This window comes from Panthera pardus, unplaced genomic scaffold (assembly GCF_024362965.1).
Source record: "Panthera pardus isolate Hobbes unplaced genomic scaffold, ASM2436296v1 HiC_scaffold_10, whole genome shotgun sequence".
In the NCBI taxonomy this organism is placed as follows: domain Eukaryota; kingdom Metazoa; phylum Chordata; class Mammalia; order Carnivora; family Felidae; genus Panthera; species Panthera pardus.
Window position 1 is genome coordinate 61,858,311 of NW_026526655.1, and position 27,191 is coordinate 61,885,501.

A 27,191-nucleotide genomic window follows, 5' to 3' on the forward strand; every position below is an offset into this window, starting at 1 on the left:
ATTTGTACTTGGGATCTAAAAACAGGTACTCAAAACCACTAAAGCAATTTATTTCCTGGAAATGTATTAAGTCACCAATCATAAAATAGAAACCAGCCTGGGTTACCTAGAGAGGTGGTGGAAATACCTGCCCTGTGACTTTTCACCAACAAAATAGATTTTATCTGAATGGAATGTCTTAGATGTGGTCCACCCAGAGAAATAGAAGGAAGGAAAATGACTTTCTTGGATCTCCTTCACCTTTAAGATGTAAGACGATGCAAATGTTAATTGAAAAAATGTATTCTAAGTTCTACATAAAATTGGCTTGCAACTGACCGAAACCGACTGCCAGTTTCATACTTGTAGAATCTATAAAACTCAGAGCCAAAATCTATCTTTTAAAAACAATGTAAACATCTGAAACCTAACTGTGAATCTAATTGGAAATATTGACCCAGGTTTTAAAGATCTCAATATAATTATCTACATGGTTTTTCTACTAATAATCCCCAAGGACAGCTATGTTTCTATAATTCTCTGAAGTCAATATCTGTCAAGAATAATTACAAGTGATGATTTTCTAATTACCAATTATAAATAATAAGAATAGTCAACTGGCATACACAGCTGACTGTGGGTACCGGATACCTGAGCAGGCTAGCTTTGTCTTCTAACAAACTGATTTAGAAGTAGCAAGCCATACTCTTCTCGAAGCAACTGAGAACAGAAGCACAGTCAAGTAGACCAGTCACTGAAACAAGATTGTGGTGCCAAGGATAGGGCTTAAGAGAAATCAGAGAAGGTCCATCCACTGCAAATTAAGCCAGAAAACAAAAAGATATTTACTGACTCTGAGGCTCTTTGTCTTTCTTCTTTTTGCTTGGTATTCTTAAGCATTAGAGCCTATTGTGGGCTCAGCTCAGACCATGCTTGCTCAAGAGAGATTCCTAGATTGACTCAGCCAAGTGATATGGGGAGACTTTATCACTGATTAGGGTGTTTGGGCTGAATGCCAATACCAAGGACTAATGGGAATTCTTGTCGGCTTAATGATTTAGAAAAGCTGTTTGCAAGGATGAAATAACAATTGTATAATAAGACACAGGTGAAGCTACTAAGTTTTGATCATTGTGGGGAGGGGGGAAGCAATCAAATCAATCACTTGGTGGTAAAAGAGGACAAAGGGTAAAAGACAACAAAGAGATCCTGGAGGACCCTCAGGATATATCTGTTGGTAGAAGAATTCTGTTTCCAAAAAGAATATGTCCATTTTCCTTGGGAGGACCCTTGAAATTTAGGAGGAGGACCCTTGGAAATCGTGTTCAGTTACCATCACCTCTGGAGGTCACAATCATGCTTTGGTTCTGCTCTGAGCCCCATCACCGTAGCAACCAACACTCCCTCATGTCTGATGGCCTGATAAAGGAAGAAGAAGAGAAGGATTCCTGGTTTAGCCTGTGCTGCTGAGTGTACCAAGAGGCAAACTCATGATGTGCTTCTAACCATTCTTGAACAAATGTGGTATCGATAGTGCCACTGAGTTTTGCAAATGTTGGAATGGCAAAAACGTGTGTGTGGTGGACAGGTACTGGTGTCAGTGTGCGTGCTGGAATCTCACAATACCGAGTGAGAAGGCTCTCTGGGAAAAGGCAAGGAACAAATGGAATCATACACCACAATATCAGAACCTTATCGAGGATTAGATGAAAGCTGAGTTGGAGTCAAGTCAGTGTTAGATGGCCGGGCAGGAACCGCGTGGGGGAAGGGAGGATGGATGGCACTGAAGGCCAGGGGGTTGGTCTGCTTCATGATTTAAATCAATTTAGGTCCCAGGTTTGCATGAATTAGTGATTCTACCCAAGGACCAGGAATAGGACATTACGCTCAGGATTAGGAGGAAGAGTCTAGAGAGTTTGATCATGAGACTATTTGATCTCATCTATTTCAGTCTCCTTATCTATACCAGGTTCCTAGTTGCTAAAATTTTCTTTCAGTTTTGTTCAATAAATACTTATCGAGTGACTATTCTCTGCCAGGTAGCATCTTATATGCTGAGGAAACAAAGATGTTAGATACCATTTCCAACTTTGGTGAGGAAGCTTACAAGGATGAATCCAGCATTTGTTTCTTGGCCTTGTTGCATCCTGTTTGACAGTCCCTATCTAGGTCTAAAGGACCAGTTATCCCACAGCTAACACCAAGCTTATCCTGATTCATGGCTTTAGTCCTGACATCCTCTCTTGGAAGCTGACAGATTGGTCCATGGCTGTTGATCCTCAGCTAAGCCTGACAGTTGGGCTAACAGGATGTTCCCTACTTCTGATACTTCTCTGATCCTACCTTCCCATCCTGAACCGTGTTTACAACTGGGAGTCTGCCTGTGCCCAAAGCCTTATAGAAGGCCTTGAAATTCACCCTAGAGCAGTGGCTCTTAACTTAGCTGGTGTCATGGACGCCTTTGGGAATCCTATGGAAAGCTATGGTCCCTCTCTCCAGGAAGAAAATGAGGATATGCACATCATTTTTGTATGCAATTATAGGAGATTCTCCTCTTGCAACCTGGACTCCAAGTTAGGTACCCCTTCTCTAAATGACAGACGAAAGTGAATAAAGCCCAGAGAGCCAAGGTCAAATATGGATTCAAAAGAAGCTGGTTAGATGCTAAAGTCAGCATATAAGATGACATTTCAGAATCAGAGAACGAGGAACTAAACCTTCAAAAAGCTCTGGGGTGAAGTAAGAACACGGGACTGGAAATTAGGGACCAAAACAGGATGGTGACATTCATGAGTGACATTAAAGGAGAGTTCGGAGTCTTTCTATGTTCAGAGTAGGGTGGTGAGTCGGCCCTTTTTTAGTGGTTCAACTCAACTTCCTAGTGGGATTCATTCCACACTAAGGCAAATTGATTAAGGCTTCTATTTCTCTTGTGGCAGAGTCTGTTGGTTGCTAACCAGTATCAATTTTCCTTTGCTTCATTCAGTTTTATTCAGGGTTGTAATTCACCTAGATCAAAGACTACATTTCCTAGCCTCCCTAGGTGTGGCCATGGGACTAAGTTCTGGCTGAAGAGATGCTATGGGAACTGTTGTGTGGAGCTTCTGGAAAGGTTGCTTAGAAAGAAAGAGTGTGTTCCCCTTTTGACCACGCCCCTCCTCCCCTCCTTTCTTTCCTCCATCTTCCTCCCTCCCTCCCTTCCTTCTTCCCTCCCTCTCTCCCTCCCTTTCATCCTTCCTTTCTTCCTCCCTCATTCCTAATTCTGGGACACATAAGTGATAGCTAGAGCTCCAGCAGCCAGCCTGCACCATGAGGTGACTCTCAGTATGAAAGCCATGTGCTACAATATGGATTAGAAAAGCACAAGGAACCTGGAGCTCTGGTGACTGTCAAACTGGGAACTTCTTTAACAAGAGAAATAATTTTCTATGTAGACTCTCTAACTTTACACTCCTCTTAGATTTCTCCTCCTTACAGATGTGGCAGCTGGCCCATCTTCACCTTAAAAGATAACACATCTGAGAGGAAGCTTAGAGAGCCCCTCTGGTGTCCAGAGATGATGAGAGACAGAAACAAAAGAGCTGGGAGGCATCTCAAATGGCAACGGTGGCCTGTGTAGTGGCTGCCTCTCCTAGGCGTGTTCACTGCACCTTGCATACAACAGGCACTTAAGACTGGTGCCTTTCCAGTCTTCAGAACCACTCTGTAGGATGGATATTATTATCTCCCATTTTCTGAAGAAGGAACTGAGTCTCAGAAAAATTCAGTGATTTGCTTTAAGATCTCAGTATATTTCTGAGTCAGAATTCGTCTTTTACCTCCCAGCTGCTTCTCTATGATGAATGAGAACTGCTTACTGCAGATTCCTCTCTAACAACTTGCCTAGCAGTATAAAATGACTGATAACTGCCACAGAAAATTTCTCCTGCGTAATTTCTATGAAAATAAAGCACTAGATACTTGAAACCATAACCTCGTAACAAGGGGCTGTGATAGATCTTGCCATTAAGATTACGGATTGTTGTCAGGTGCATGAGGGAAGGCTGCTGTTTGCACTTGGGCACTGCTCAGCCTGCAGAGTTGTGCTCGGTGGCTTCCTGTTTTGGAAGAAAAGAGCTGGACATGCCATGGACAACTACACATTTGTAAAGTTTTCTTTGGATCTTCATTGGGTCCTTGCTCGGAGAACAGATCTCAAAGCTACATGCACAGGCAGGTGTAAACGCATGAACGTAAATGTTCTATTTTCTGTGAACAGTCAGATACCTTATGCTTTGCCACTCAAATTAGGAGACCACATAGTTCTTTCTGAAAGACTATATTGAGGAATATAGTCATTACTTTCTATTACCAGTGCCACCCAAACGCAATGATAGAGCAGGCCAACAAAATGAGTATGTCACTAATTTTGCCTACTCTGCCAAAGAAAAATCCTTTTGCCATTCTTTCCCAGGTTATTTTGAACACTGTCCCCAGCTGGAGAAGGAACTGTCTCAAGGGAGCAAATTTCTGCATAAGCTCCTGACAGTGCTACCACATTTCATGATCTTCCAGGGGAACTGACTTAGAACAATTTCTAGATAATAGTTATTACTTCTTCAGACAATGCCTTGTCTCTAGAACTGACAGAAACTATTTCACTATGTTAAATAACCTTCTCTATCGATCTGTTGGAATCGGATCATATTTTATAAATATCCATTGTGTTCAGTACAGCTGCAATTACTATGTGCCATTTAGTTGGACTGGCCTTGACCTCAGATGGCTGGGACATATTTTAGTGTTTCATGGCTGAGCTGAGGTAAGGAAAGAGTAAGAGACTTGATTTTATGGACACACAAAAAGGAGAATTTGTGAGATCTCTTTGGTTGAAGAAAAGCCTTTTAGGAGACTATCTGGTCATGAACTCACAAAAGAGCGAGTTCCTTTAATTTACCTTGAGATGGGCCATATATGTTAGGAAATTGCAGCTGAGAAGCCTACAGGATACACACTTAAAGATGCTGGGTGAATTCAGTGCCTGTGTTAATATGAGTACTTGGGCCTTAAAGGATATATACCTTTCTACCTATTCTATTTTTCTCATTTATTTTCCAAATAGTTAAGTTTTTTTTAAAGTTATACTTCCTAATTTAAAATTGTTCCTTAGTATGAGATGTTCCAATTAAGCATTAGTGTCTTTTTTCAAGTTATAATTAGTACATCATGATGTCTGGGCTTGCTGATATATTTGTATCTCACAAATCATACCACAGTAAAGGTTGAAAAGGCAAGGTTTTTTTTTGTTGTTGTTAGAGGAGGCCAAACAAGCAATTGTATCTTTGATCCCAATTCCTCTTGTCTCTTCATAGCCTCGGTGCTCCAACATACACACTCTGTGACGTTGACCATGACTTGCAAACAGGGAGCATGAAAATCACTTTTGTTTTCAATCAATTTAATCTCCTGTGCCTTTTAGCACTAAAAACCTCACTTGTCACGTTTGCTTTTAAAAATCGGTCACTGCTGTTTTAAATTAGCAAACAACGCAGGAATCCTTAATTAATAAAAACCTTTCTGAATGTAGCTAAATATTTTGAGTCACAGCATTAAATAGCTTTGGAACACACATGTATCAACAGATAATTTTAAAGTGCCTTCTCAGGTTTTGTGGCCAGTAGGAATTTGTTGAAGAAAAATAGAATATCTCGAACTTTAATAACTTACATTCTATCTTGATGTCAAATGGAATTTCTCATCTTAAACAATACCACCCTTTCACTTATATTCATTTTTCAAATCTACTTCACCATGAACTTAGAAAGTGGGTGGTTATTTTCTAAATATTTCCACGGTGACTAATGTAATTCTTCTGTGGTTATTTTAAAAATTATTGTTAGAAACTTGTTTTATTATTTTCCTCTGGATATTTTAATAGAATGTGGTGCCATGGGCTGGGTGTATAGATAGTGGTAAAGCATGATCATAGTACTCAGAGAAAAGACAGTACTCAGTAGGCTATAACGACCCTCCATCAATTCGTAACCTGTCCTTGTCTCCAAAGAGGGAGTATATATATAAAGGAGTCTGTGGGGGTGATTGCAAGAAGACTACCCAGGAAATCCTTGCACCTCCAGGGCCTTAGAGTCAGTTTCATATAAATTTATAGGAAACTGGAAACAAATGAAGGTTTTGCCAACTCAAGTACAGAAAAAAATGTCAAATTCAGAAAAACAATGAGTTATTTTGAAAGGAATATATATCACTACCAGCTGAATTTTGTTCTAGAACTTTTAGGTAAGCAATAGGTGGGTCAAACTAGTTTGTGGCTTTCTGGCAGCTTTAACTGTGAAGGAAATATGCCCTAAGTGATGAGGACCAATGTACTTAGGTGGGAAAACAGACCAAGATCATACTCCAAAATGTGACCTCTTTAGATGCATCTTTAAGAGACATGGATTCTCTTAGTCTAATATAAACTTAAAAGATTTTAAGAGAAAAGATGACTAAGGTAACTGTAATAACATTATTATAGAACCATTGGAAGTGGGCTTTTAAAGCAACAAGCCATAATCACACATCTTGGTTGCTTACATGAAAATAATATGCGGAACTTACATATTGGTATTGGCAGTTGATGTCAGCCATTCGCCAGCTAAACCAATGATATCCAGTCCAGTGGAGAGCTGGTTGAAAAATCGAGGGTGACCTGGAGAAATGAGTAACAGGCAAGCATCAAGGCAAACATAGATTTTTCAAGCTATCTTCCAAGCAAAGGCTGGCCACACTGATGGGCTCTTTATCCCAAGAGTCTAACAGGACTTCCCAAGGATATGGGGGAAGGGAGGGCAGATTGACCTACCCTATTCCAACCTTTAGCATCAGTGATGTTCCCAAAACTTATGTTTCTGAAGCTGAATCCTTAAAAAAAATTTTAATGTTAATTTATTTGAGAGAGAGAGAGAGAAAGAGAGAGAGAGAGAGAGAGAGGCAGACGTAGAACCCGAAGGAGTCTCCAAGCTTTGAGCTGTCAACATGGAGCCTGATGCGACTCAAACCCACAAACCGTGAAATCATGAACGGAGCTGAAGTCAGATGCTTAACCAACTGAGCCACCCAGATGCCCCTGAAGCAGAATGCTTTTGAAGTTAAAAAAAAAAAAATCCTATGTCATGAAACTAATAAGCTTTCCAGTATCTAATTTATTGATTTTCAGATGAACTTCTCTGTCATAATGATTTTTTTAATTACAAATCTGGATAGAGTGGTCCTGATTTTATCCATAAATGTTTCAACTTTTAATTGAACATCCCAAGGATTTAACCCCAAATCAACATTTACTGATGGAGGAGAGCCTTCAGGACTCAGAGAGGATTTGTGACTCTGTGGCCCAAACCAAGCCCGGGGACGGTGCGAGCTCTGGTCCCGATGTCTCTGGGTCTCTATGTCACTCAAATATGATGTCAAGCATTAGTGTGTTTTTGTCCATACATAGTCAGGTGACCCTTAAACCAAACTTATTGCTGAGATAACCTGGCATCTCCTCTGTGAAACAGAGGCAAATATAGCTTCATTCACTCATCAAGTTGTTGGTAAAATAATTATTATTACTATATAACCTTAAAACCGGTTATAACACAAAGTATGCTTTAACAGGCTTTGTTCTCAGCAAATTCAGGATTGTTGCCAAGTTTTGGCCAACTTGGCATTCACAGGAAAACTCAATCCCACATCAGCAGGCTTGGCTAGGCTGTCACGAAGGTGTCAATGCAATAGATTATCTAGGGGTGTGTGACAGAGAACTGGTATTAGAGAGAGATGCTGACTGCTGTGCTTCCAGTAGAAATTGCTTTTGCCTCTGAAATAACTGTCAGAGAGCTGGTGTTTGAATGCTCCTGGTCTGAGACCCCTCTCTGAAAATGTCTATTCTTCCTTAGATGTGATGGCGACTCATTTAGAATATCCAGACTATGACTTCTTATATCAGAATACACCAATCTCTGAATCTCAACAGTCCTCAAAAAATAATACTGATCTTCAGGGGGAAAAAAATGAAAGAAGCATAAACAGTAAGCTTAGTGTAAGTATGGGGCCAGATTCCAGATATTTATGTAGATTACTCTAAAAAATGATTCCACTTTGCTCAGTGCCAGCAGAATCTATGAGATCTCCTGCAACATAACAAATTTTGTTGATATCCACTAAAAAACATGCAATATCCATTTGAAGACTTTCAACAATAAACATTTCAAGACTGAATATATATATATGTATATAGAATTTATCATAAATAAATGCAATTGTACTTTTTGACAATGTATCAAAACAAGCCATCTCTATGGCAGACACAAAAGATGGACAATGGTAGATGGACTAACACAAATGTCCTCAAATAAAAGTGAAACCATATTGGGGCGCCTGGGTGGCTCAGTTGGTTAAGTGTCTAACTCCGCCTCAGGTCATGATCTCACAGCTCATGAGTTCAAGCCCCGAGTTGGGCTCTGTGCTGACAGCTCAGAACCAGGAGCCTGCTTTGGATTCTGTGTCTCCCTCTCTCTCTCTCTGCCCCTCCCCCACTTGCAGTCTATCTCAAAAATAACTAAACATTTAAAAAATTCTATAGAAAAAAAGTGAACCAGTATCTCTTTGTCCGTTGAATATACGAAGGAAACAAAATTGTCTAAAATCTTACTTTTATCTTATGACTACAGCATTCTGCCTCCAAATTTCTATCAAGTAATAAAATGACCTATTTTCAACTTCAATTTCAATTCTCCATATTCAGTGAAGTAACAGATGATAAGTGTGGTGCTAAGCAGCACATGGCCTAAAGTCAGGTAGGGGGAGAAAGTTATTTTTCAAAGTGTTTCAATGAATAAAAAATGGAGGGGGAAATTTACTAAGAAACACATCAAGCAATTGCAATGTGGGGGATGAATTATAAAATTATAATTTATGAATTACAAAATTCATGAGACCATTGAAAATTTAAACATTGACTGAATATTTGATATTAAGGAACTGTAAATTTTGGATTTTTTTGATCTAACAATGATATTATGGTTATTTTTTATAACGTTTATTTGAGAGAGAGAGAGAGAGAATGCATGAGCTGGGGAGGGGCAGAGAGACAGGGGGGGAGGGGGAGAGAGAGAGAGAGAGAGAGAGAGGGAGAATCCCATGCAGGCTCTGTGCTGTCAGCGCGGAGCCCCACATAGGGTTTGATCCCATGAACCATGAAATCACGAACTGAGCCAAAATCAAGAGCCAGATACTTAACTGACTGAGCCACCCAGGAGCCTCTTGTGGTTATTTATTTTTTAAAGAGTTCTTGAGAATGAAGAATATTTATGGATGAAATAATATCTTTGAGATTTGCTTCCATATAATAGAGAAGGGAGGGTAATAGGTGAAACAAAGTTGTCAGGAGTTGATAAAAGTGTTGGGTATACAGGGTTGATTGTACTATTCTACTTTTGGAAAAGTTTAAACTTTTCCATAATAAAAAGTTAAAAAAGAAAAACCAAGGAAGTTGGTATATCTACCGTGACTGTGGGCTGACCAGTCTCTGTCTCAGGTCACAGAGAATCTATATATACTAGTTCCTTTTTCAGAGATTGTTAATTTGTGGGGATTTTTGTTTGTTTGTTTTTAATTTTTCGTGATGTTTATTTATTCTTGAGAGAGAGAAAGTGGGGGTGGGGGGCAGAGAGAGAGGGAGACACAGAATCCGAAGCAGGCTCCAGGCTCTGAACTGTCAGCAAAGAGCTCAATGCAGGGCTCGAACCCATGAACTATGAGATAATGACCTGAGCTGAAGTCGGACGCTCAACCGACTGAGCCACCTGGGCACCCCCAGAGATTGTTAATTTGTAAAGAAATTTCCAATACCAATATCATCTCTTTACAAACTGCACCCAGATCAGTCTGTTTTCACTTTATTAAAACCCAAGTTATTATTTTGGCTGACTATTAATATCCTTAAAAAAACACCTTCCACTGTGTGTAGCTACCTGTGGGGTTTACCCAATCACTCTGATCTATATCTAAATTACATCAGCCACCAGGAGCTGTATTTTCGTCTGGCAGCAATAGTATACTTTCCCAGGGTCAACACCTTGAGATACAGGTTTCACACTGCCTGAGAGATTACAAACTCTATAAACGCAAATATCTGCTCCCAGAAGCTGCTCGGAGGAACAGGGGTGAAGGGCTGCAGGCTAAATATCTAAGTAGAGTCATACACTGGTCTAATAAGAGTCCATGCTTCTATGACCATGTGATGCTTCAGTTATGGAGGCAATACGAGCTGCGATTATGACAAATCAATTTTTCTTTGAGGGACAACACTACTCTGAGCTTTGGTGATAAAAGCACATGGTCTCACCTGTCTGAGAAAGTGTGTGGAGAGTGACTTGACAAAATAGAAAACACTGGACTAAAGCAAGTCCAGCTAAAACACACATGGAGAATCCTGACTCTTTTTTGTCTGGCTACATAACACTACTTGATCTCCATCAGGGATAGGTTAGCCATTAGACCAAGGTGAGCCGCAACTAAACTGATGAGCAGGCTTTTCTTTAAAAATCAAACAAAGACTGGGCACCTGGGTGGCTCAGTAGGTTAAGCGGCCGACTTCGGCTCAGGGCATGATCTCACGGTCCGTGAGTTCGAGCCCCGTGTCGGGCTCTGTGCTGACAGCTCAGAGCCTGGAGCCTGTTTCAGATTCTGTGTCTCCCTCTCTCTGACCCTCCCCCGTTCATGCTCTGTCTCTCTCTGTCTCAAAAATAAATAAACGTTAAAAAAAATTTTTAAAAAAAATCAAACAAAGACTTTATAGCATAATTAAGTCTTGTCCATCCTGCAGTTATTCAAGGAAGCCACACTCGTTTCAGTGGTCTTGGCACACCTCAAAAGCTGTTTGGGATTCCTTATTTAAAAATGCTTCTTTGGCCAGCCTATTCATTCCAACACTTGGTTTTTGACATGCAATAGTCTCACTCAGCTCTATCACCCCCAACCTCCCTAGTCTTGGCCTTAAATCTATCTTTCAAGTGACTAGGAGGAGTGAGAGGGATAACAAAGGAGAGGAGAGGGAGAAAGAATAAAAAGAACAAGGGGCTACCAGGGGCTCCCCTGTGGTGGCAACTATGCCATGGACTGCCACTTCCTGTAGATCTGTCTGCTCAAGAGCTCGGGAAAGCCAAGCTGCTGTGGGGGAAAAACAGCAGGAAGGAGAAACCATTGCTCCACTCCTAGGCTTAGAAACAGCCAGTCAGAGATCCAAAAAGTCCTTCAACTTGAAGCACGTGGGAAGTAACCACTTTGGCCAGGACCATTGACTAGAGAGGGTTTCTATAACATGAAAAGGAGGCAAGAGGGCATCCTCAAAGGCCTCCTATTAGAAATAGGATTTAATGACTCAGATTGTCTAAACTCCAGAGGTTAGAGTCAGGTGCAAATGGTGTGTATGTGTGTAACATCTTTTCCTAGACAACAGAAGGGGTTGTGGGTTGAACTGTGTCCCTCAAAAATATATGATCAAGTCTTAGTCCCTGGTTCCTGTGAATACGACCTTATTTGGAAAGAGGGTCTTTGCAGATGTAATCAAATTAAGATGAGGCCATAATGGAGTGGAGTAGGCCTAATCCAAAGAGTGGTGTCCTTATAAGAAGAGAAAACTTTGGGGACACTTGGGTGGCTCAGTCAGTTAAGCACCCGACTCTTGGTTTTGGCTTAGGTCTGATCTCATGGGCGTGGGTTCAGGCCCTGTGTCGGGCTCTGCACTGACACCATGGAGCCTGCTTGGGAGTCAGTCTCTCTCTCTCTCTCTCTCTCTCTCTCTCTCTCTCTCTCTCTCCCTCTCCAACTCACACTTTCTCTTTAAATATAAATAAGTAAACTTAAAAAAAAATAAGAGAAAACTGTGGACACATTCGCAGGGAGAATGCCATGTGAAGGTGGAGGCAGGGACCGGAGTGATGCATCTACAAGCCAATGATGCCCTCATCCACCAGAAGCCGGAAGAGGTAAGGACAGAGCCTAAGAATCTTCTAAGAGGGCATAGCCCTGAACACCTAAATTTCAAACTTCTAAACCTCTAGAACTGTGAGAGAATAGATTCCTCTTGTTTTGAGTCACCTGGTTTGTGGTCATTTGCTATGGCAGCCCTAGAAAACTAATACAGAAAGGGAGGGAAATGGGCCCAATTCTCCCCTGATTTAGGGGCAGGCAAGGGTAAGATTTATCAGAATGAAATAGGCATGAAATGGAGGAGAGAAAAGAAGCAGGGGACAGGTCATTCTCCTCTTTTTAGGTTGGGAAGAGCCTAAAACCAAGAATGAAAACTCTTTTTACAGAACTTGAAATAGCACCACGAGTTTGTATTTCTTAATTTATGTTTACAACAAAAAATGATGATGAGCTTTTGCCAGACTTAGGCCTTCCACCCACTGCCACTGTCCAAGGTCGTTCTGTGGTCACTGAACATGTTGCAGCTTTCCCTCATCAGAGTTTGTGCTTCACCTTGAACTTCACCTTGAACAGAGTTTGTGCCAGTTGCTGTCCTCAACTGGCAAGGGTGCAATGGGGGGCGAATTTCCCGCTGCACGTCCGCCTGGCTCTCACTCTTACCTGTACGAACCCCATACTTCAGGGTGTCTCTGCAGTCAACCAAGATCTGTTCCAGGGACTCAGGGTGGTCAGAGAGCTCCAAGTTGAAGCCCTCCATGCCTTCCAGCAGCTGGTGCGGGTGATGGAAGTCCAGCACCTTGGTGGAGCGATCAAATGTCTTGCGGACATAGTTGAGGAGTATGTCTACCACCTCCAGTAGGAACTGCACAGTTTGCTCTTCCCCGTTCTTAGCCGGAAGCAGATCTGAGGGGGAAAGCCAACAAGGGGTTATCGCCTGGCTCATGTCTGAATTGCCTTAGTCCAGACATCCCTAATATCAGCCATGACAGCTTTACAGACCTGCTATATTCCAGGTTATGTATACACATTGAGAATCTGATGTGCCGTCTCCCCAGAAAAATGCACATATGTCTATATACAGAAGTTGTGCATAGACTTTCTGAAGGTTTACAGACTGTCTGAGAGTTAGGCTGCTCGTAAGTGGAATGGAGTGCTTTGAGAAGCCATGAGCAGCCTACTCCTACTGTGGTCCACTCTGCAGGCTGACTGAGTGCCCGTCAGGTATGTGATGGAAGGAGCCTCTGTCTTGCTCCCCTGGGACCAGGCATGTCCCTCTACATCTGTTTAAGACACTGGCTTTTTGGTTGGGCATTATGATATGCTTGATCATTGACGGCAGAGGGTGAGGGCTCTGTGGGCAGAGGCTGAGGTCCTCTCCTGAACAGAATGGTCCACTGTAGTGTCCTTGGATAGAAAACTAGAGCTAGAAGATTGGCTCAGAAAAGTGGGAGAGGGAACTCCCATCTCTCTCCCTCTTGACCTCATCCTTTAAGCTTGGACTTTGGGATATCTGGGGGTGATTTTGGGTTCTAGCCTGTGGGAGGCAGAGTCAGGCTGGGTTAAGCAGGGAGGAAAACTGTAGGGGGCCCAGCTGCAGTTGTCAGCCATAGTGCAAGAGCTGATTGGCTGTACATGAGGCTCTGTATCGATTCACCGGATTATCTCTGAGGTTCAGTGAAGTCCTATTGACTGTTTGGGTCTGGCCTCTATGGCCTGTGGGGAGTTAATGGAAGGGGGCAGGTTTACCTTCAAGCTGTTTTAGGAGAGGCTGAGAAAACCCTCCTGAGACCAGAGTTGTGGGGACAGCAGTAATTAGTGAAAGATCTCCAAAAGGAAAAGGAGTTTCAGAACAGCACTTGGTCTTTAGGCCCAGCCACACAGCTTCCCACAGAGTGATTTTCTTGTTGTTGCCAACCCTGAAGGATAACTGCTACCATGGGAATCACTGGATTTTCTTATATGTAAGATTTCTTCACATTCAGAGATTCTATGAAACCATATTTGCCCCTGCAAGTGTCTTCAGAGTTGACTGTTTTTATTGACTGCCCTCATCCAGGATCCACAACGATGAAGTCCTGGGCAGTAGGGAAGGAGGGAGTTTATTCGTTCAAATATTGGAAAGGTAGTTTCTTGACAGTTCAGAAAAAGTAATGACATTTTTGATAACAGAAGTATAATTACAGGAAAAAGTCAAGAAACTCAAGGCACCTACTGGATAGGACTGGTGAGGGTTGGGGGGCATGGAGAGGGTAGGAGGGTGGGGACTACCTCGAGCAAACAGGTTGGAGAAGTCCGTCTCCGTGCGCCGGAAGCGTCCATCCCTGTCGCTGTTTTCACAGGAAAGCAGGTTTTTGGAGGACTGCCTCTCCTTGAAGGCGCTCACAAGCCGGCTCTTCTCTTCCAGGCTGTTGGTCCTTTGCAGGAAGCCTGTAGCACAAGATGCCGGGTCAGAGGGAATGCACTAAATTCCCAGCCTTGGAGGGTCAGCTGCCAGGCCAGATCTGCTCTCCAAGCAGGGTTCTTGCTTCTCGTGAGAAGAAGCAGAGTATCTGCATTTTATATATAAGGGCTTTGGCACTGCTGGCCTCCAGGCGGGGAAGGGGCAATGCCAAGTGTCATCAGTGGCACAGACCCAGTCATGCAAGAGAGGAAAACAGTAAGCAAAGCCCATCCTCCTCTCTGAACATGACACTGAACTCAGAATTAAGTCGATTGGACAGCTTCCACTCCAGTAACTAGCCCTGGGATGGGGTTTTAAGGGGAAGGACACAATTGGAGAGGATGCTGCCGGCACTGGGTTTATGGGAGGTGCAACCAGAGGAAGGAGGAGGTGAGGACCAGCAGAGGGAGGAGTCAGGGAGGACCAGCACTAGGGGTTAGGGAACATGCTTTCCTCAGGCACCAGGTAATGCTCACAGGGTTGAATGTAAGTATAATTTTTCTGACCCAAACATGACATGCAGCTGTCTCCACCCCACCCCCTCTCCTTGAATAAAGGTACTGGGGAAAGAGACAAGGAAGCCTAAGGCCTTATGTGTGCCGACATTTAATTCTATAAATACTTACTGAGCACCTATCTTTTCTTAATGTTTATTTTTGAGACAGACAGAAAGAGACAGAGTGTGAGCAGGAGAGGGGCAGAAAGAGAGGGACACACAGAATCCAAAGCAGGCTCCAGGCTCTGAGCTGTCAGCACAGAGCCCAACACAGGGCTCGAACTCAGAAAGTGCGAGATCATGCCTGAGCTGCAGTCAGACACTTAACCAACTGAGCCACCCAGGCGCCCCCCTTACTGAGCATCTATTGTGGAAAAGCACTTTGCTAAGCATCTAAGATAGGGGATAGATAGAGATAAATGAGACAGATCTCCCACCCTCCACAAACTTATAGTTTGGCAGATGGTGACCAACATTGGAGTAAAGCTAGAAAGCCATCCTAGAACTAAACAGACTGAATTCCGAGCCCAGGGTGGGACTCAGAGTACCTCACCTCTGCTCCTCAGAAGGAGGAGAAATCTCTCCCATCTGAGGTGAGCAGCACAAGCACCAGTGGCCAACAGAGAAGCAGGTTGAGGCAAAAGAGCCGGACACTCTGCCAAGGAGGAGCACCCTCTTTCCCTCAGTATCTACACCCATTCCTTCTGGGGCTGGGGACCTGCAGACCCACTCCTTCCCTCAGCATCTCCTCCAACCTTGCCTCAATCTTAGCCCCAAATGCAACACACAGAAAAGAAGAACGTTCTAAGCTTCTTGGTGACCCCAAAGCTGTCTTTGTAGGTACCAAGATCCTTGGGGAGTCATGCACATCACAAGGCAGGCTCAGCAGAAAGTCCCAGGAGGTTCAAGGAGAGACAAGTTAATCTGGGGAATGCGGCTTTACTTCCCCAGGACTGCAATTCAGTGGCGAGGGGTGGAATAAGGAGGGATGCAGGGGGAAGGCTGCAGTGGTTGGAATCCTCCCACACACAGGAGCGGGGGGCTATTTTTGGAGGGAAGAATAGGCAGCAGGCCGTTCATTCTTCCCAGCACTCACCTTGTAAACTTATTGCTAGAGCCCCAAAGGACATCAGGAGAGGGGTAGGACACTATAATAAAGCTCCACAGTTGGATGTAAAGATGGGGGTTGTATCCTTTCCCTCTCCTCTTCCCCTACTTTCTGAATTTCCCCTACAACCCCCAGAGTTCAAAACCTGGAGCCAGCACTCATTTGCCACAGGGATGCAGGAGCACTTGGCCCGTGAATTCCAAGGCTGCTCACCTGCTCCTGGAACAGCGAGCTATGGAATTTGCCAGGCTAAAAAGACTAACCATGTGGCGTAGTGGAAATGAGGTCCTACTGGGTGAACTCTTACTCTTTAGGTCTCTGACCTCTGGTTGGCTCTGACTCACTCTTTGGGAAAGCCATAAGTCTCTACCTTGAAACCCCTTAGAAACGCCTTTCCTCTGGGCAGCTGCAGGACCTATGACCTTGATGTAGGCTTGGGATGTTATCTCCAAAGGAGGTGCTGACACAGGCATTCCCAGACGTGTCCTGATAGTATTGAGAGATGACAATTATGACACAACTTTAAATCTGCATCTCATCCTTGGGCCACACTTCCTGGAGTACACTAGGAATCAATGTTTCCTATCAATCCTGTACTTATGAATAGCACACTTCCATTGCATCATAAATTGTGTTTAAAGCCATTAATTTGCTATATAAATTCTTACTGCATATTGCTATCAGAATAACAATTTCTTGGCAGGTATTTGTTTTCTAAGACATTGGGAGCCTCACAAAAGGTAAATGATCCAGACCTCTCATGGCTCTGAGAGGCTCTGGAAAGAAATGTATGCTTCTCCAAGGATGACCAGGTGGAGGGTGACATTGAAGTCAGTGCTTTGGCAACTTCCCTGGCTAGCAAGGGGTCCTGGAAGCAGGGGTCCCTGACACTGAAGCAGACTGTATTCTCTCTTGCTCTGCATACCACCCATGAGAACCTAGTTCAAGCCTGTGAGTGACTGGTAATCCAGCTCAACATTCCTGAGAGGCAAAGAGAAAACCAGAGGCAAGCTTGTAGCACTCTAGCTAGTTTTAAGGGGAGATCAGGAGCAGGAGGGGAACTCCTCCTCTGGGCAGTGAGGAGATCCTGAGGCTGATTCCTTACCCCTACCCCTAAACTCAAAGGCCTGGGGGCCCACTGAGTGGGGAAAGAGTGTAGGGAGCCAGAAAGCACTTGACTTGAGCCAGTTGTTTCCAAATGTGGCTAAGTAAACCAGCTCGGAGGCTGTAACTGGTAGCCAGTTTTAGAACTCTGCGTACGTAAGTGATGGAGGGCCAAGGACACAGTGAGAAGTTAGCAGAACCCAGAGCCCAAACTTTGGGCTTCCTGCATCGCGTTCTATTTAAGTCATACCACCATGCCTGTAGCTACCCTACTCTACATCTTGGCAGACCCTGGGTTTTCTCTACCTGATTATTTTCCCAGAAGATTCTGGCATCACCGGGGAGACCCAGGGCCTTCCTTGCAGCTTTAGTCCCTGGCTTCCAAGGAAGGGAGGTTGGCGAGGGGGTGGGAGTTGAATCTTGGCAAGGCACTGAAGATGTTTAGGGGCATCACCCAGAGCAATGGGGATTTGGAGGTTGGAAGAGGACCATTAATTCTTACCCCGTCCTAATGTGAAAGGTCAAACCAACCTGGGTAGTGCCAAGAAGGCGGCATCCAGGCTGGTGAATGTCTGGGGGGAAGGGAGCCGGGGTGTCTGTGTGTGGGCGAGGTGGGAAGGCTGCAGATTTAGGTCAACACCGAAGATTTCACTTTGGACAGCCAGAGTTGGCCCAAAGTATGGAAACTAAATCTGCCTGGGGTTTTGTTTCCTTTCAGAATCAAACCTAACGTGAAGCCTCCTCTCGCTTGGCCCCCAAAGCTTGCGTATTAGCAGAAGGCAATTTCCCCTCAACAGACTACCAGGCCTCTCCTCCTGTCAAACAGGTTGCGACTTCTCTGAAATTAGTGTCGGGTACGTGTGTGTTTAGAAACAAAGAAGAAACTCTCTGGGGATGGTCACCTCCAAATGTTCCAGAGTCCTTCCTCAGGCGAAACTGATGCAAACTCGGGGACTCCTATTTTCAGACCCAAGGAAGCTCAACTCTTTCTTGCCCAGTTACCCTTTAGAGACGTTTCAGGTGTGTCTCCCGAAGGGGGCAGTTAGACCTTTTCTTCCCCCGACTCGGAGAGGGGGGCGTAGAGGGCAAGGCCTGGGGCGCGAGGACGGACGCAGGGAATGCGGGTGGACGAAGGCTGCCCGCCAGGCAGGCGCAGGACCGCGGGGAAGGCCGCGCTCATCCCAAGTCTCCCCCGCCCTCCCCGCGACCGCGGCGGGCGCCCAGGGCTCGTTCAGTTCTGCTTGCCCGGCTGCATGACAATGACGGCTGCAGAAGCTGAGCGCCGCGGCCGCCGAAGGGACCCGGCGCGAAACGGGCCATTAAGCCGGGAATGGCAGCGGGGGGAGGGGGCTATTTATAGAACAAAGCTCGGCTGCGGCCAGCTGCCCCCGCGCGCGGACGCGGCCCCGGCCTAGCCCCGCGGGCCTCGCGTGCTGGGGAGAGGGTCAAACCCGGGGCCGCCCCGCGCGGCAGGGCTGGGCTTTCCCTGGAAGATGGCTGGGTCTAGTCGAGCAACGCTTGCTCACCGAGAATGCTGCTTGTTGGATCAAAGGGACAGAGCCCCGGAAACGCAGGGAGGGCGCCGCGCGGCAAAGCGGGGGAGGCAGGGTAATTCCCAGAAGCCGTTAAATGCCCCCGGTCTGCTCCGGCCCCAGCTGCCGCCTTCCTCGGGTCCCCGGACGCAGAGAAGCTGGAAGAGCAGGCCCGGGGACCACGCCGTGGCCGGCCCGCGCTCGCGGCTGGGGCGGGCGTGCCCCGTACTCGTTCCGCCGCTATCTCCCGCGCGCAGCCGCTGACGGATGGCTCTTTAATAAGCCCCTCGTTAATCTTCCCCCGCCCCTCCGCCCCCTGCCCGTCCGTATTTTCTGGCCCGATAAGGTTAGAGATTTTAGACGGTGAAATGTAGCAAGGAAAGCAAGTCCTCATTGTTCAGCCGGAGCCACTCAGCTGTGTCCCTTCGAACAAATCTCCTTTTTCCCTTACAAAAAAAAAAAAAATTACAGCCCTTGGGCGTTTTCATTTCAGACCATCACGTCTCCGGAGAAAGGTTCTTTCTCCTTTCCAGCTCCCAGATCTATTTTTCTTCCTCTTTGGCAAATCGTGCCCGACACCCCCTTTCTCCTCTTGCGGCCCCACGCCCCCGCCTGCCCCGTTTTCCTACCCTCCTCTCCTTCAAGGGCAGGCTCCGCAAACCCTCTGGACTGCGCCCGCCCACACCTCCCCCAGGCAGGCCACCGGGGGGGCTGCAGGCAAAGAATGAAAGAACGAAATCTGAATCCGTTATGACATATCGGAGCAAATTCTCAAACTGGGGAGGCCACTTTCAACGTACATTTGGCGGGGGTAGGAGGCACGACCTGCCAGCCTCCGCCTCAGGCGGAAACCGTGCCTTAAGCCTGCTCTCCAAGAAAACCAGACTAGTTGACCTTTTCTACCAGACCCTCTGGCCGCAGGTTGAGCGCACGCGTAGGAACGACCCGGACGCTGGGCAAGAAGAGCCCGGCTGCCGCGCGGGGGCGCTGTGCTCGCGCTTTTGCGCCTTAGACCGGGGAAGTCCCGCTGGGTCTTGGTTAGTCCCGGACTCCAGCAAAAATGGTCCCTCCCGGCCGGGTCAAGCAACGGCGGAGGAGGGTTAAGACAGGTAGAGGAGCGTCTCGCTAGGCGTCGGGGCTTTAGAAAGCCATACCCAAGAGATTGGATCTCCTGCGTGCACCCCACTCTCCCAAACCCTCAAAACCCGCGAGCTGCGCGGGCCCGCCGGGCCCCAGCGGGCCCTTTCACTCACCGCAGATCTTGAGCCCCAGTTTTCTGGTGCATCCATGGGCCACGCCGCACCAGGTGTCATATGCTAAAAAGCAAAAGAGGTGCGATCAGTGAGATTAGGAACGTGGGGGACCGGGTCGAGGGCAAATGTGTTCTGGGGAGGAGGAGGCAGGTCTTTCGCCAGTGCTCCTCAATAAAAACTCCTTCGTGAAAGGAGCAAGAAGCCAGATCCGTGGGCCGACGGCAGACTCGTGCCCTTCGAGGGCCCATCACACTCCCTTCCTGTTCCCACTTTCAGTTATAGAACGGGGTTTCTGGAAGGCCGAGAACCCATGGGACCCGCCCGTCTCTCCAAGCGACACTGGCAGGGGAGCTGGGGAGGCAGGATCGGAGTGGGACAGGGCCGAACCCACGTGCAAAAGACGGGGCCAGGCCGCTCCTTACCCAGGACCCACCCTCCAGGCCCTGTCCCTTGGCCTCCGCCTTGCGGACTCGAAGGGCGACCACAGCAGCCCGGAAAGGGAACACAGAGGCATCTGGGACCAAAACGTCTCATAATTTCTTGGCGGGTCTCCAGCCGAGTGGCAGCTTAAAATAAACTGGCATGAAATGGGGTCGCGGAAGAGTTCAGGAATTAATTGGGTGAAAAATAGTATTTGACTAGATGATCGGGCTCGCATGGCTGCTCTTCAGTCGGACCCAGAATCGAGAAACAATAGTGCGCCTCCGGTCCTCATCTCCGATCCCTTCTTCCCAACCTGCCCCTCATTAACCCTTCCCTCGGACGTCTCGGGTGTGGAGCTGGAGAACGCAAAGGGAATCGGGCGCCTTTCCTCCGGGTCCGAATGGCAGACCATTTCGGCTGCTGTGTTTTCCTTCATTACCAGGCTCAAACTCCTCAGGGTCTATGCTGCCCTCGAGGTTCGGCTTCCAGGAAGGTGCACGGGGGTGCCTGTGGCGCCCGCACTCTAACTGGTGTGGTGGGCCCAGCGTGAAATACCCTTCGTATCTCTCTAAGCAAGGCGCCTCCAATCATTCCCATCCCCCACCCCACCCTGGCCCAGCCTTTCAGCCCCGCGCGAATGTTGGTGGCGATAAGGAGAGTGACATCCATTAAACCCGAGGCACAACAGAGCCCCAGCGGGGAGAAGAAATAGACCGACGTCAGTGAGACAGCAGGTCACAGATGGAGTTCCTGCCTCAGACAGCAAATCGGTGCCAAAGCAAAACCCTTATAATAATACCTGGCGGGTAAAGAGCTATTTCCACTCAATAAAGTGCTTTTGCTTTAAACAGCATCTCCACTAATACTCAGAACAACCCTGTGAAACAAGAAGAGTGTTAATCTTAATACTCATTTTACAAATAAAAACATTGAGGTTCAGAGAGGTTAAGCGAATTTTCCAAGGTTACTCAGCTGGGACATTGGCGTTCAGACCCACTGCACTGCCTTTCAGAGTTGGGGGGGTTATAGTGAAATAAAGGGACAGAAAGATGGGGAAAGGAAGTGAGTGATCCCCTTTGGCTCAAAGAAGGTCCAGGAGCCCGAGTGGCGGAGAGCTGGGAGAAGGGGTCGCTGGAGCAGGAGGCCGAGTAAGGTTGTGCGGATCAAGCAAGGCCACCTCCCAGGAGAGCTTGGAGGGAGAGAGAAACGGAGCCAGCAGGCGGGTAGAGGGTGTGTCTGCAAGGGAGGGTGAGAGCCGGTAGAGAGCCGGGCAAGCGCTTGCAGCTTAGGATGCCGGCTCCGCAGCTGGGCTGCTGGGGGGCGACTGACGGCGTTCTCAGGACAGGTGCTGCACACTCTTCCCAGGCAGGGTCCTCGACTACCTTCCTTCTGCCTCGGTGGCTTCCGGGCGCGCCAGGCCAGGTGCGGACTCAGGTCAGCGCCTCCACTGGTTCTCGCACCCGAGGTTGGGCGTGTGCGTTAGACCGTGGGCTACCGCCGGGGGTAAGGTTAACGGGGGTGGGGTGGGATGCGGGCAGGACTCTGAGGTGGGTGAACACAGCGATCGCCCAGCCCTATCAGGCAACAAAAAAGGGGCGGGAAATGTGGAGAGGTCTGGAAAAGAAATCCATCAAGGCCAGAGCAACAGACAAAGGCGGGCAGGCCTCGCGTTCCTCCCGGCCTGTTCCGGCCAGCTCGGCCGCCAGTGCCCGGCTCACGTGCCACCAGGGCTGGCGGCTCTCCCGAGCCCCTCTTTGTTGTGTGGGTAATTGTAGCTCGCCTGGGAGGCGGGGAGAGGGAGCTGCAAAGGGAACTGAAACGCAACCTCAGGACTTAAACCCCGGTCTCCGGGGCCAGGAGCCAGTAGCTGCGCCAAAGAATTGGAGAGGGGGCTTGCCGGATAACAATCCCCCACCTTCGTTTATGGGAACAATTGACATTTTCTCAAGCTTATAGAAAGTGCCATAAAAGCGTAGCAATAAGCTCTTCTAACCACACTGCCACTCCTAAGCCCCTCTTACATAGAAATTCTGGGGCTGTTACTACTGGAGCTGATAGATTGGGGGGGGGGGCGCATACCAATCCAAAATGGGAAAAAAGAAAAACAATTCCCTCATCGCCACACTTCTACAGAAAGGTAGGAAATACATCTAAATTAAAGACAGATTCTGGAAATGGGCTAAGGAGCACACTGAGCTAGAGGTGGGGAAGCATAAAGCCCTCCCCCCCCCCCGCCTTGTATCTGGTTCCCCCTTTTTTCTCTCTTCCAAATCTGTCAATTGCTAACAGATCTCCTGCCCCAGAGAAAGGATGGGTGCCCTCTTCTCCCGCCCTAGCAAAGCTGCTTGCCCCTTCCTAGTTCCCCACCTCTCTCCATTCAGGTTGCTGCCCGATCCTTGCTTTCTCTTTTCTTTTCTCTTTTTCTTTTTTCTTTTTTTGGTCTGAGATGTAATTAATTGCCTGAAATGTCGAGGCTCGATCTCAAACCGTTTTATGCACCTTTCTCACTCCTGGCTTCTCCCTCACTCGTCAATAGCTCGACGCAAATTTCCAGCAATTAGGGACCCCGAGTTTTCTAAAAGCTGCAATTAACGTCGAAATTTCCGCTGATTATAGACTTCGAGCACAGCGCGGGGGGAAGGGAGGAGGGGGGCCGGATCTCCGCTCAACGAGAGCTGGAGACAGAAAACTCTATTCCCGCCGAGGCTACAGTCTCCTCACACCGCCCTCTGCCCTGACCCCAGTCGTCCCACCAAGCGAAGAAACCACACACAACAAAAACAATACTCTCTCTGTCCGTCCCTCCCCCGAAGCGAAGCCCCCAACGATCGCCGCTGCTCGAACCTTGTGTGGTTCCTACTCTCCAGCGCCCCAGAATCTCCTGGCATCCCTGGCAGTCAAACGACCTCTGGCCAGGACCCAGGTCAGGGCCCCATCTCTTTCCAGCCTCCATCATCTCTGCGTTACCCCTTCCCTTTCCGTCAGCGCAGCCTCCTCACGTCCCAGCGCCCCCATCTTCCCCGCAGTCTATTTGATAGGAAACTGGGACAGAACCTACTTGTGGGGCGCAGGTTGGTAGTATTGGGGTCCGCTCCCGCATTCGAGGAGGTTGCGGACGAAGAAGGGGTCGAAGACGCCATCAGCTCGGTCGTCCTGGGGCCTCTGCTGTCCGGGGTCCTCGGCCAGTCGCTCGCAGGAACAGGCTGCAAAGAGAAGCGAGAGCAGTGCGGGGAGGGCTTCCGGGGTCCGGCGCGGGAGCCGACTGAGCAGCTGGGGGCGCGGACGCTCCCCCAGAAGTCTGGGCTCGGGACAGAGAGGCAGGAGGAAGGGCACCTAACCCGCTGGGCCGGGGTGCGCCGAGGGGAGGAGGAGACGTGCGCGCGATCTCTGGGACTCTGGCGCGGGCAACGTAGCCCAGGGCTGCTCTCCAGTCTGGCGGCGGAGCGGGGTGACCTGGAGTGCAGCGCAGAGACTAGGGGAGCCCAAGGCCAGTGCAAAACGCGGAGGTGCGGGGGATAGGGGTAGGAGGGCACGGGAGGCTCAATGTGCGATTTTCCAGCCGAGCCACGACCAGCCCCATCGGGCTCTCAGCAGCCTGAGGGCGGGCAGGCGGGGGGAGCGCGCACGGGGCGGGCACGTCTGGTTCGGTGTCTGGTTCCCGTTGTTGTGTCTGGCTAATTCCCTGGAAAGAAGGAGGGTAACTGCTCCGGGGACCGGGGACTTTGGTGAGACAAGGTGAGGGGAAAAAAGAGTCATATTTTTACATTCTCTCTCTGACTTGATCGGGGAAGAACTACAATCACCTTGCACTCCAGACAGCAAGAAAGCAGCGGGTCGGAAACCTTGTCCCACCCCGCTTTGAGCCATCTGGAAGCCTAGGATGAGGCTCCGTCCGGGTTTCTCTGTTCCCTCTCCACCTAACTCTCTGAGGTCCCGGGATTTGTCGCTGTACAAAGCCGGAGATTGAGGGGGCCAAGAAAGGACATTACCGGAGAAACGAACTTGCCCTCTGCGCGCTGAAGGCGGCAGACTAGGATCGGTGCGCGACGCCCCTGTACTGCGCTCGGCGCTGGCGCGATGGCTACCGAAGGCCCCGGGACAGAGAGTGCGGGCCAATCTGGGTAGATCTAAGACTCTGCAGAGTAGCAGCCGCCGGCCACAGCCTTCACAAGCACCCTGGGACCCCACACCTAGCCCTGCGCGCGCACTCAATACAGCAACGCAGACAGCCGGTAGACCGCCGCTTCTGGGGAAGTAACAGGTTACCGCTCCGAGTCGCGCTTTTTGGCTGCCGCTGCCCACGAGCCCTTCGGTGAGATCCGCGCTCACAGCCAGGAAGCGTTGGGGAAAATCGTTCTCTCTCCACTTCAGCGCAGGTCTCAGCTTCTGGACATCCCTAGGCGTGAATTTCGCTGGTGCGGGATTGGATGAGTGTGAGGGCGGGGGTCACTGCGCCGCGCACCAAGGGAGAGCCAGGAGTGGGGCGGGCGGGACGCGTTCTGCTCGGGAGGGTAGATGGCGGTCGCCGGGAGTGGGGGTTGGCCAAGAAACCGTGGGTGAAGAGCACCCAGCTGAAGAGCTGAAGCTGGGCACTGGGAAGTCCAGGCGGCCGCGCGCTTACCCACCTGGGCTAGGCGACGGTAAGCCGGGCGCTCCCGCCGCTCTTCTGCGCAGCGCGCAGCGAACCGTTCGGCTCCGGTCCTGCCACAGGCGTGATCTTCCCGGCGTCACCTCCAGCTGCCTCCTCGCTCCCGCCAGCACCGTCCCGCACGCGAGCGCCAGGAGGAGAAGAGAGCAGTCGGGAGAGGCAGCTGCTAGGCTTTGGGGGAGGCGGGGGCGGAGTGGGGAGGCGGGGACCGGCTCGGCGGGGGAATCACGAGGCCGCTGCTTGCGGGGGCAGCTCGTCGGCAGAGCGGTGGGGCTCCTTTGCAGGTGCCTGATCGCCTCTGGAGCTTTAAAGGGCGATTATAAATCCAGATCACGGTTTGGGGCCCGGAAAAAAAAAAAGGCCCTATGAGTAATCCAGGCTGTACTCAACGTGCTCTATTTTTTGAAACAGAGTGTCGGGTAAGACGATGGAAAAGATAATTTCTATGAAGAGTTCTGCCTTGTTGAGTGCTTCTTCTTCATCCCTCTCTCCCTTTCCCTTCCCCTCCCATACTTTTGAGAAGACTAGAGCAGTGGCTTTCTTTCCTCGCTGTCCTCCCGGATCTACGACCCGATGACTCTTTCTTGAGTAAAAGGGAGCTCTGGGGTTGCGTCCTCACTGGCTTTCTATTGAACCAGGATTGTCGTAAAAGCAAAGGAGGCAGAGATGAGGGGGGAACACTCAGACCCCCGGAGAGACCCCCACTCCTTTCCCTTCAGTTTCCTCATCCAGCTCAGAGCCTCCCCAAAGTACCTCAACTGAGTACCGCTACCCACTGCCGTCCGCAGAGCAAAGGTCCCGTTTCCCATCCACTGTGCACTCCCTGCTTGCTTTGGTCCCCTTGGTAATGGGGAAAGAAGTCCTCCTGATTGATCACATCTGAAGGTTAATAACACGCACGAGCGCTGCTCTGAGACAAACGGGAAACCCGAGCCCCAGGGGGCGGGGGTGGGGGTGGGGGTGGGGAGCAGACAGTCACTCCCTGCCCTGCCCACTCTTCTCACTCCTCTTTCGATTTTGCGCTTTTAAAGGATTTTCCCTTTGCAATATTTAAACATATTTAATGAATTGCCGCGTTGGGAGAAGCCCCTCATAATAAAAAGGCGCTCACGGAAAAATTTCCACCAGGGGGCGCCAGGCGCTCAGAGACCGCGAGGCCCTGTGTTAGCGGGGTCTTTCCTCCCGGCGGGAGCTAACACCTAGAAGGGCTGTCTGGGCTCTGTTCTTCTCCTGCCTGGTCAAGCCATCCCTTAGCCACCTTCGTCGCTAATGTATGTTCTCCTCTTTCCAATTCCTCAATTTCTTTTTCTTTGGGGCAAAAAAAAAAAAAAAAAAAAGTTGATCTTTGTGTGTATCTGGATGATATCGTGTAACCAGTGATTCCTTTATTCGTTTCACAGTGATTTTTCGCCTCCTGTTGGCGGTGCAGCAGGCAGGGGTTATTTATGGACAAGTCTGCGGCCTTGCTGGTCCAACCGAAGCCCACACCTTCTCTCTGAATAGTCTTGTCTCCTTTTACCACGACACTGTGGGGATGCAGAAAATCTTACTAATCACCGAAAATTCCATAATAGAGATCGAAGATTCTGCCCTGAGAAGATATAGTCCCATCAGTAAGAGGGTTCGCGCTCTGAGGTTTGAAATCACCGCGTTGCCCTTGATACTAAAGAAAATACTGTCGTCCTCTCTCCACCTTGCAATAAAAGCTCGGGCACTTTTTAAGGACACAAAAGCATCCTGAACGGGGGTGGGGGGGCGGGGTAGGGCAGTAACCTCAGCTCTGAGCGCCAGAGCTCCAGGCTGGGCAAGGTGGGCGTGCCCAATCAAAGCAGGAAACATCCCTTCAAAACCCGGCACCGCAACACACGAAAAGTGCGGTTTACTCCGAAATGAGGCTGGGAGTTCCACCCACGTCCCCTCCCAGAGCCTCCCTAAAGGAGATGTTGCACCAATCAGAGAGTCCAGTGCCGGTGCTAAATCACTGAGGACGCCCGGAGCAAGCCGACTGTCGGGAGGAGGCAACAAATCCCGATACCCTTCGGGGTCCGCTGTCTCAGAAAGATGCCGGCTCTCCCTGTCTCCTCAACCTTCTCCTAAGACCGGAGATTCTCCGGAAAGGAAGATTCGTTTACTTTCACCTGTGGCTTGAGACTCAGAAATTTCCAACCACTCCTTCTTCTGACCCCATTGTCCAAAACGTTCACCCCTAACGTTTTAGCTAAGGAAATTATCTCGTTGGAAAAAGAAATCTATAAG

The 27,191-nt window shown here is 48.6% G+C and overlaps 1 protein-coding gene across 2 annotated transcripts in view; it reads right to left on the reverse strand.

The window, feature by feature from the left end:
• The window catches only part of GAD1 (glutamate decarboxylase 1), a 42,047-nt gene extending 16,782 nt beyond the window's left edge, over positions 1-25,265 (reverse strand). Inside the window, exons 1-6 of one of the 2 annotated variants that reach the window (XM_019459306.2) lie at positions 24,913-25,265; positions 23,346-23,490; positions 19,865-19,927; positions 14,200-14,358; positions 12,592-12,834; positions 6,577-6,667 (exon numbers count right to left, since the gene is read on the reverse strand). In XM_019459306.2, the coding sequence (XP_019314851.1) occupies positions 6,577-6,667; positions 12,592-12,834; positions 14,200-14,358; positions 19,865-19,927; positions 23,346-23,427 (638 nt within the window). In that variant the 5' untranslated portion in view covers positions 23,428-23,490; positions 24,913-25,265. Of the gene's footprint in view, positions 1-6,576; positions 6,668-12,591; positions 12,835-14,199; positions 14,359-19,864; positions 19,928-23,345; positions 23,491-24,553; positions 24,673-24,912 lie in introns of those variants that run through there. The other variant, XM_019459321.2, reaches the window with a different exon arrangement.
• Between the last annotated feature and the right edge of the window lie 1,926 nt (positions 25,266-27,191).